This window comes from Onychostoma macrolepis, chromosome 19 (assembly GCF_012432095.1).
Source record: "Onychostoma macrolepis isolate SWU-2019 chromosome 19, ASM1243209v1, whole genome shotgun sequence".
Taxonomy (NCBI): domain Eukaryota; kingdom Metazoa; phylum Chordata; class Actinopteri; order Cypriniformes; family Cyprinidae; genus Onychostoma; species Onychostoma macrolepis.
Window position 1 is genome coordinate 11,601,964 of NC_081173.1, and position 10,545 is coordinate 11,612,508.

Sequence of the window (10,545 nt, forward strand, 5' to 3'; positions counted from 1 at the left end):
GAAATCAACAATGCTGAGGTTCACAGCTGGCAAAGCTGTCATAACAAACCCTTACACAATGGTACATAAACATACACAACACTGTAAGATGCAAGTGTTTTCATAGTCTTTTACTAGGTGAAAGGTCATATTTTATGGTTTCAGGTTCTAGTTTGTTTGCCAAAGAATTTCAGATAATTCCCTAAACAGACTAAAAAGCTTAATTTTCAGACAAATGTCTTGTTAAATGCACATGCCTACAACTGAAGGTCTTGTTTTGTTTTAGTGAACTGATGGCAAACATGTTGCACCATTTATATTTGAGGTCTCTGAAACTTTGTCTGCAAATCATGTTATTTACGGTAAACTATAGTACATTTTTAATTGCCTTGAATTTGCATATCATCTTGTATCAGTTAAGTAATAGCATAAATGTGAATCAGTTCATTATTATTGTCATGATGACATTACATGCAGATTACTGTGCTGTTGGATGCCATACTGTGTACACGCTCAAATAACATTATATTGTATGCTATATTGTATTTACACACTGTAAAAATTAGCAACCGGTTTCATTCAGGTGAATTAGTGAATTCATTAATGAAGGTATTGAATCTCAGTAACATCATTTCTACAACTGTAATTTATTTAACTACTTTTGAGACAGAATGTATGAAGGGTTGGTTACCAAAGAATGTAATACTTTTGATTATCTTTTGAATACTATTTAATTGTCTGATTATATGTAGGCTACGTTTTATTTAGATAAAAATATATTTCTTAAAGCTGAAGCTGTTTTCTTTAAACATTTTAATACTTAAAGCAGCTAAAATGCCTTAAACGTCTTACTCTGAAAATATATTGATTAATTATAATTAATTTATAATTAGCTTTTATATTTTTAATATATGCAGTTTGGTGTATATCTGTTTGTTATTTGAATACCCACATTGCGCATTCTGAACGCATTGTGAACTGAACGAAACACAAGCTCCTCCGATCACCTGACTGGAAGTGTGATGCTGTCCGAAGGCTTTTCTACACGGAGACTCAAATAACTGTGTTTTCAATAATGCTTTATTAAAACTATTTTCAGTTTTAATAGATTACTTAGTAGTATACTGAAGTGACTTGTATAATCGGTAAGTATCGCCAAATAATTATTTCATTTTGATAGTCGTGACAGGCGTAAACGCTGCTCATTCAATATTTACAGACATCAAATAAGCGCATTTAACCCATCGCATCACCTAAACGCATACCATATCAGCGTGCACTTTACGATTAAAAATTATGTGTTCAGTCTTTAAAAGCAGGAAACCTATTATCTGCTGAGAGGGACAGCTTTTATCTGCTGATGACTCGTGACAGGTCATTTTTATGGAATGAAATGGAGAAGTGTGGATTTGCTCATATGATCAACCTTGAAAAGACCTCTGTAATCTATTTGACAGGTTTTGGTCGAAGTGTCTTATATATGCTATGAGAATTGAATCTTTATGTTTAAGGACGCTCTCCGTGATCATTTGAGCAGTCATGACAGAGTTCTGGTTGATCTCTGCTCCTGGAGAGAAGACCTGCCAGCAGACATGGGACAAGATGAACACGGCCACAACCCAGACCAACTTGTCCACTAACCACAAGTTCAACATACCTGAACTGAAAGTAAATGACTCATTATTTTCTATTTCAGTTTATTATTTATTAAAGCATTGGTTTGTTTACAACACATATTTGACATTCTCCATTTGTCTAATGAGTTTTGGGGTTGTTTCTCAACAGGTGGGAACTCTGGATGTCCTTGTTGGGCTGTCAGATGAGCTTGCCAAATTGGACTCTTTCGTAGAGAGGTTTCATGTCTACGTTTGACTTTTTACCAAAGTGTTTAGTTTCAAAATTGATACATTCGATTTTTTTATATTATTATATATTGATCATTATCAATTACACACAGAGTCATACAGATGCATCTCAATAAATTAGAATGTCGTGGAAAAGTTCATTTATTTCAGTAATTCAACTCAAATTGTGAAACTTGTATTAAATAAATTCAATGCACACAGACTGAAGTAGTTTAAGTCTTTGGTTCTTTTAATTGTGATGATTTTGGCTCACATTTAACAAAAACCCACCAATTCACTATCTCAACAAATTAAAATACTTCATAAGACCAAGAAGAAAAAAAAAACACTTTTAGTGAATTGTTGGCCTTCTGGAAAGTATGTTCATTTACTGTATATGTACTCAATACTTGGTAGGGGCTCCTTTTGCTTTAATTACTGCCTTAATTCTGCGTGGCATGGAGGTGATCAGTTTGTGGCACTGCTGAGGTGGTATGGAAGCCCAGGTTTCTTTGACAGTGGCCTTCAGCTCATCTGCATTTTTTGGTCTCTTGTTTCTCATTTTCCTCTTGACAATACTCCATAGATTCTCTATGAGGTTCAAGTCTGGTGAGTTTGCTGGCCAGTCAAGCACACCAACACCATGGTCATTTAAACAACTTTTGGCAACGTGTGGGCAGCTGCCAAATCCTGCTGGAAAATGAAATCAGCATCTTTAAAAAGCTGGTCAGCAGAAGGAAGCATGAAGTGCTCCAAAATTTCTTGGTAAACGGATGCAGTGACTTTGGTTTTCAAAAAACACAATGGACCAACACCAGCAGATGACATTGCACCCCAAATCATCACAGACTGTGGAAACTTAACACTGGACTTCAAGCAACTTGGGCTATGAGCTTCTCCATCCTTCCACCAGACTCTAGGACCTTGGTTTCCAAATGAAATACCAAACTTGCTCTCATCTGAAAAGAGGACTTTGGACCACTGGGCAACAGTCCAGTTCTTCTTCTCCTTAGCCCAGGTAAGACGCCTGACGTTGTCTGTGGTTCAGGAGTGGCTTAACAAGAGGAATACGACAACTGTAGCCAAATTCCTTGACACGCCTGTGTGTGGTGGCTCTTGATGCCTTGACCCCAGCCTCAGTCCATTCCTTGTGAAGTTCACCCAAATTCTTGAATCGATTTTGCTTGACAATCCTCATAAGGCTGCAGTTCTCTCGGTTGGTTGTGCATCTTTTTCTTCCACACTTTTTCCTTCCACTCAACTTTCTGTTAACATGCTTGGATACAGCACTCTGTGAACAGCCAGCTTCTTTGGCAATGAATGTTTGTGGCTTACCCTCCTTGTGAAGGGTGTCAATGATTGTCTTCTGGACAACTGCCAGATCAGCAGTCTTCCCCATGATTGTGTAGCCTAGTGAACCAAACTGAGAGACCATTTTGAAGGCTCAGGAAACCTTTGCAGGTGTTTTGAGTTGATTAGCTGATTGGCATGTCACCATATTCTAATTTGTTGAGATAGTGAATTGGTGGGTTTTTGTTAAATGTGAGCCAAAATCATCACAATTAAAAGAACCAAAGACTTAAACTACTTCAGTATGTGTGCATTGAATTTATTTAATGCACGAGTTTCACAATTTGAGTTGAATTACTGAAATAAATGAACTTTTCCACCACATTATAATTTATTGAGATGCACCTGTAGTTCCTATAATTCCCTTAATGAGGTTTTTAAGCTTCTGTCACATTAAAGTTCTCTAAATATATTTAAATGTATATTTACCCTATTTATTTATTTATTGCTGTTATTTTCCAGCGTAGTGAGGAAAGTGGCCCAGTACATGGCTGATGTGTTAGAGGACAGTCGGGATAAAGTTCAGGAGAATCTTTTGGCCAGTGGAGGCAAGTGAATTTAAAATCCTCAATACATGCTAACCACAATATTGATGGCAAACAATACCACTCTTAATTATTATCACAATCACATAAACATTTAACAGGTCCTAATGTCAAATTTTTCAAAGAAAAATACATGTAATCTTAGTCTAGTCAGACATATTTGAATGTCCTAGTATATTACCTTATAAATCTATAAATAATAATGAATAACTCTTTCCATACAGTTGATCTGGTCACATATGTTACACGGTTCCAGTGGGATATGGCCAAGTATCCAATCAAACAGTCCCTTAAGAACATCTCAGAGATCATGTCCAAGGTGAGGCATGTTCATATATTTTGTCTGTTTAATATAATATATATAATATAAGGAGATTTACTTTTCTTTAAAGGTGCCATAGAATGCATTGATACAGTATTTTAAATTGTTATCTGATATCTACATAGAAGGTATGTGGCTTAGGTAAGGGCAAAAAATCTCCAGAAATGGTTTTAAATGTCCATTTAAAACCCTAGGCTTTCTCCCTAGAATGAAACGGTCTGTTATTGGCTTATTTGGCAGGGTGATGAATAATAATGAGCTCTGCTCTGATTGGCTGTTTCACAGTGTGGCTCATTTCAATAATTCACAGCAAGAAGGAAACACAGGGAGGAAAATATATATTTAAATACTTTTTCTCGTAGTTATATCGTCGGGTAATTATACTGTATATAAAATGCGGGCATCAGGGAGCCGTTATTAATACGCGAGGCATTGCAACTGCTTTTGAACGATTGGTCGATCGCGTTATAGTTTCACTTTCAAGATACGCGATCGCACAAACTCTGTTTATACTATGGAGCGGCAGTACTTACCACACATTTCACAAGATCAGATGCTTGTCAGTGGTGCTTAGGATCTGTAAATCATTCGCCATCATCCTCGGTCATCTCTCCTTACTCTGTTTATGTGGTAAGTGAAATCTTATGTACTGTAACAGGCTACAGCTAGCAAGCAGCTAACCATGTCCCTTTAGTGACTCGCGTTATTTTAGTGGAACGCGTTATTTGCTTTCCACGCCTTTCTGAATACAGACACCAACCCATCCCTGCACCTCACATCCCCTGCACAGCCTGGAACACAACATTTTATTTCCATGGTATGCCATTTTTGCTGTTGTCCTCGCTTGTTTCTTCACAATACCTGAAGAACTTCTGATGATTCGTTTGTGTAGGTTCGACTGGCAGCTGGCCTAGAACAAGGGCGGGTTTATGCAAATGTTGGGGGCGTAGTGATCCCGACTGTTGCGTAACAGTCGGAGTTATATTCTGATTAGCCTATTTTTCAGTGGTCTTTTTTATTCACGAGATTTACATAAGAAGGAGGAAACAATGTTGTTTGAGGCTCACTGTTTGTCATTTCCATGTACGGAACTGTTATTATTTTACTATGCCAAGGTAAAGACAGTTTTTCATTCTATGGCACCTTTAAAATTTCCTGTTTTGGTTCTCTGTTCTTAGCAAGTGAGTCAGATTGACAATGATCTCAAAGCCAGAGCTTCGGCTTATAATAGCCTAAAAGGGAACCTTCAGAGTCTGGAGAGAAAGAATGTGTAAGTGGGAGGAGTTTCATATTCTTAATTTATTTGTGAAATTCTTTGTTATTTTAATCATTTAAAGTGACCTTAAATAATAACATGTCTTGTCCACTAGAGGGAGTCTTTTGACTAGGAGTTTGGCTGATATAGTCAAGAGGGATGATTTTGTTCTGGACTCGGAATACCTTACTACTCTACTTGTAGTTGTTCCAAAGTAAGTCAAGCTGGAGTATTTGTGCTTTTCTTCTTCTTTTTTTGTATTTTGTGCTTTTAAAATGTTTCTTCATTGGATTAAAAATTATGTCAATATTTACTCACCCTCATGTTGTTCCAAACCTGTGTGACTTTCTTTATTCTGTGGAATGCAAAAAAGATATTTTAAATTATATCGGTCAGAAAACGGTTTCAGTTCCCACTGACTTTTTCCATTTTTCCAAGTTTTTGTCTATACTGTGGAAGAACCATTTTTTCTTACCAACAATATTAAGAATATCTTCATTTGCATTTTGCAGAAGGTGTGAGTTAATGATGACAGATTTTTCATTTTTGGGTGAACTATCCCTATAACTCAGAATGAACCCATTATGTTTTATTATACATGTTGTTACCTCTGCAAAACTCATTTTTGTCCATTTTATGGCCTAAAAAGGACTAGTTATCCTGACTGGCAGAAGACGTATGAAACTCTTTCTGAAATGGTGGTTCCAAGATCCACAAAGTGAGTAAAATTCAGCAATGATCTAAAGTATAGAATTATGAACTTTGTGTTGCCTTTATTTAAATCTTGACATCATTACGCTTTGCTTTTGCTGGACATGTAAACTTGGCAGACTGTATTTATGGAAACCATGCCCTTCTGTTATTGCTGTTACACACAGTAATACAGGCATTACAGTGCAATAGGCTTTGCACATATGCACTCCTTTTTGTGCTCAATTAATCAGAAGTATTCAGCTCTGCAAGAAATCATAATGAAGACCAAGGAACATTTCAAGGAGATTCAACAACGCAGAGAACAAATTTCAATCAGTGCAAAGAACAGTTGCAAGACTTTGAATAGATTTCATTAAAAAGGTAACAAAACATGAAACTGTGAACCGTGAACCTGACCAGAACTGTCTGTTCAGTGCTTTACAGAAAATGAATAAAAGGTCTATGGCAGAAACTGTGCGTGTGGAAAAGATTATTTGTACACTTAATGAGATAGAAGTTTGAAATTGAGAAATACTTACCTAAGTTATGCTTTTTATTAATTACTAAGTGTTGATAAGTGGCAGCATGTGGCTTTATAGACCTCATGTTGTAATGGAATTCATCCTTTTACTAGTCAAAGCTTTTATATGTGTTTTATCCAGTTGAATGTTGCTCTGTGATGGTGATAGTGACTGACCTCAACTCTGATTTTTCATCTGCTCTTCTGTTAGGGTTTTATTTGAAGACCAAGACAGTGGGTTGTTTAGTGTTACACTCTTCAGGAAGGCTATTGATGACTTCAAACTCAAAGCAAGAGAAAACAAGTAAGTCCTTGAAGCTTTACAGTCTGTAGTTGTTATTTTGTCAAATGGAGCTGAAAATCTGTTTGAAACCATCCTGTAGTCTCAAGTCAGATTTGCAAGGTGGGATCATTTTGATACATTTTTCAGGATTCTTTGATAGAAAGTCTAAAAAAATGTAAAAGAATGAAAGTATATACACACTATCGTTGAGAAGGACTGTTAAGATTTTTTTAAGGAGTCTCCTGTGCTCATCAAGGCTGCATTTATTTGATCAAAAATACAATAAAAACAGCAATATTGTGAAATATTATTATAGTTTAAAATAACAGTTTTCTATTTTAATATACTTTAAAATATAATTGATTCATGTGGTGGCAAAGCTGAATTTTCATCAGTCATTACTCCAGTCTTCAGTGTCACATGGTCCTTCAGAAATCATTCTAATACGCTGACTTATTATCACTGTTGATAATAGTTGTGCTTCTTAATAGTTTTTTGAAACCTGTGATACTTTTTTCAGGATTCTTTGATGAATAAAAACGTATAAAAAAAAAAAAAAAACAGTAAATTCTTTTTTAAAAATCCTTTATACGTTAACTTTTATTTTTTTTAGTTCTGTAGACGGTTTTGTCCCATATTTCAAGAGTCAGTGTAAATATATTTTCAGATTATGAATAACATACTGTTGTAAGGCTGTTATAATGAGGCTGTCTGTTTTTGATGTTCACTGATGCCATCATGTCATTCAGCTGAATCAGAGGAAAGCTGACCGTGTTACTGATTTTTTTTTTTCCAGGTTCATGGTGCGTGATTTTCAGTACAATGAAGAGGAGATGAAAGCAGACAAAGAGGAGATGACTCGCCTCTCCACTGACAAGAAAAAGCAATTTGTATGCATGCAGCTGTCTAAATATGATTCTCTATTGAACATTATAAAATCCTCCACAATGATGTTGATGAGTAACCTCAAAACTCATCAACCTCACAGTCAGCTTGAGAGGCCCTGGGCCTTGATTAGTCTTCATTTGAAGTAATAAGAAAGAGAAAAGATAAGTAATGATAACAACGGTCAATCTGCTTCTGCACTTCAGGGTCCTTTGGTGCGTTGGCTTAAAGTAAACTTCAGTGAGGCTTTCATCGCATGGATACACATCAAGGCACTCCGGGTTTTTACGGAGTCAGTCTTGAGGTACAGTGTATACAAATCTGTTTAAAGCGTATAAATCTATTTCATATGTAGATGTAGATTGTCTGATGTAAGACCTGCATATTTGTATTGAACAGGTATGGGCTGCCAGTCAATTTCCAGGCCATGCTGCTTCAGCCAAACAAGAAGAATGTAAAGAAACTGAGGGACGTTCTGCAGGACCTTTACAAACACTTGGACAGCAGTGCTAATGTTATTGATGTGAGCTATTATTAAGTTTATTTTATGTTTTTGAAAGACATCTCAGGTGTTCACCAAGGCTGCATTTATTTGATCAAAAACACAGTAAAGTAAATCGTAATAATGTGAAATATTGATACAATTTAAAATAACTGGTTTCTATTCAGCTTTGCCATCACAAGAATACATTACATTTTTTAAAATATTAAATATTTAAATATGCAATTTATTCCTGTGATGTTAAAGCTGAATTTTCAGCATCATTACTCCAGTCTTCAGTGTCACATTATCCTTCAGAAATCATTCTAATATGCTGATTTGCTGCTGAAGAAACAACAACAACAAAAATTCAGAAAGGATGCGTTAAATTAATCAAAAGTGACAGTAAAGACATTTATAATTTACTAAAGACATTTACAAAAGATTTTTATTTCAAATAAATGTTGTTTGTTTGAACTGTCTATTCATCAAAAATACTCTATCCACAAGAATATTAAACAGCAATAATAACAGTAAGAACCATTATTAATAATTGAGCACCAATAACAACTGATTAAACTAAAGGTTTAGTTCACCCCAAACACCTCAAAATGGCAATTGTGTCATTTACTCAACCTCAAGCTGTTGAAAACCTGTATGAGTTTCTTTCTATCATTGAACACAGAAGATATTTTTGAGTAACCAAACACTTTCTGGCTGCCATTGGCTTCCACAGTATGGAAAAAAAAATACAATTAAAGTAAATGGGGACCAGCAACTGTTCGTTATGCACATTTTTCAAAATACCTTCTGTTCAACAGAAGAGAGAAACTCATACAGGTTTGGAACAGCTTGAGGGTGAGTAAATGATCAACTGACCAAAATCAGCATATTAGAATAAATTCTGAAGCATCATGTGACAATAAAGACTGGAGTAATGGCTGTTGAAAATTCACTACTGTAATAATATTTCACAATATTACTGTATTGATTTGTTGATTTTTGTTGTTTTAGGCATCTATGGACATCCCGGGTCTGAATCTCAGCCAGCAAGAGTACTATCCGTATGTTTACTACAAGCTCGACTGCAACCTCCTTGACTTCAAATAGAATTCAAATTCCAATGCACCATTCCATCCTGCATCACAGAGACTAAACCCAATAATTTATTAAACACTTACTGTTTATCTTTACTTTTTTTTTTTTTACCTCTCTGTTAGTACCTTCCTCTCACTGCCTCATTCCTTTATCATTCCTGCAGATCACTATTTCAAATAAGAGGTCTCAGAATCTCACTATCTGTGTTATTGGTTTAGTTTGTTTACAAATGAAGGATTTTCAGGGGTTTTAAAATCTGTCCTTTGAGGGCATGAGTGGTCCAACACTGAACACTCGTCTTTTGCTGAGCCCATAATGGCTGTGCATTCTGTTGTTTTTAATTTTCTGTTGAAGCTTACTCTGTGCCATGTGCAGGTAATGCAGTGATTATGTTTAATTGTGTTGTTGAGAACCACTGTGTGTGTTTGTCTGTGTTTGTGCTTCTGCTGTGAGATTAAATGTATTTATGTTGCTGGAAAAGGTGAAATACATGATCAAATGCTGAATGTAAAGACCAATCAAAGTCAATAAAATTATAGCACATAATTTTGTTTATTTTGTTTTGCTGTCAGGAGTGAGGAACTTATTCAAATGACTAAATATGTGACCCTAGACCACAAAACAAAAAGATACATCATCTGAAAGCGGAATATATAATAATCCTAAATTTGTTAGGATAGGACAATATTTGGCTGAGATACAACTATTTGAAAATCTGGAATCTGGAAATCAAAATAATGAGAAAATCGCCTTTAAAAGTGTCCCAATGAAGTCCTTATCAATGCATATTACTAATCAAAAATTTAGTTTTTATATACACTATATTGCCAAAAGTATTGGGTCACCCCCTTCTAATGAACAGCTTTGACTACTTTAAAATTTGTACTTATGGAAATTACTAATGTTTAAGCATATATTGATATTCTAGGGAATTGTGTGCTTCTAATTTTAAAGCAGTTTGGACAGGACCCTTTTCTATAGGGGTTATGTGCAACAGACTTCCGTATTCTGCTAACCAAGTCTCGTTGCTTCCGGTTCACGCGTTTTGCAAATGCCCCGTTAAATATGAAGCTGTTTTACTCAAGATGCCTTCAAAGTAGACACTAAAGATAATCATTACCAATGTCCATCACATATGTGGACTGATATATAAATTATTTTTATTTTTATTCTTTTCAATAACATTTATATATAAAAGTCGAATAAAATGTCAACAATAAAAACAGCTAGCTAATTTAACTGATTACCTTAAAAGTCCATTGATATCACCATTATTTAATACTGCTATTA

At 35.3% G+C, this 10,545-nt stretch overlaps 1 protein-coding gene across 2 annotated transcripts; it reads left to right on the forward strand.

The window, feature by feature from the left end:
* Nucleotides 1-960: 960 nt before the first annotated feature.
* Nucleotides 961-9,801, forward strand: atp6v1c1b (ATPase H+ transporting V1 subunit C1b). 2 transcript variants are annotated; one of them, XM_058754622.1, is made up of 13 exons: nt 961-1,124; nt 1,491-1,647; nt 1,765-1,832; nt 3,636-3,721; nt 3,943-4,037; nt 5,219-5,310; nt 5,411-5,509; nt 5,945-6,013; nt 6,720-6,812; nt 7,588-7,681; nt 7,883-7,980; nt 8,076-8,199; nt 9,172-9,801. In XM_058754622.1, exons 2-13 carry the CDS (start codon nt 1,519-1,521, stop codon nt 9,265-9,267), a joined length of 1,143 nt encoding a protein of 380 aa, XP_058610605.1. In that variant the 5' UTR covers nt 961-1,124; nt 1,491-1,518; the 3' UTR covers nt 9,268-9,801. The 2 variants fall into 2 exon arrangements, with proteins under 2 accessions (XP_058610605.1, XP_058610606.1); XM_058754623.1 differs by lacking the exon at nt 961-1,124 and having other exon boundaries at nt 1,594-1,647; nt 3,641-3,721.
* The last annotated feature ends 744 nt before the right edge of the window (nt 9,802-10,545 follow it).

Coding starts and splice junctions, on each gene's coding strand:
- atp6v1c1b (XM_058754622.1), top strand. CDS start 1,519: ATGACAGAGTTCTGGTTGATCTCTGCTCCTGGAGAGAAGACCTGCCAG. Junction 7,981..8,075: donor TTTACGGAGTCAGTCTTGAG/GTACAGTGTATA, acceptor TGTATTGAACAG/GTATGGGCTGCCAGTCAATT. Junction 8,200..9,171: donor GCAGTGCTAATGTTATTGAT/GTGAGCTATTAT, acceptor TTGTTGTTTTAG/GCATCTATGGACATCCCGGG.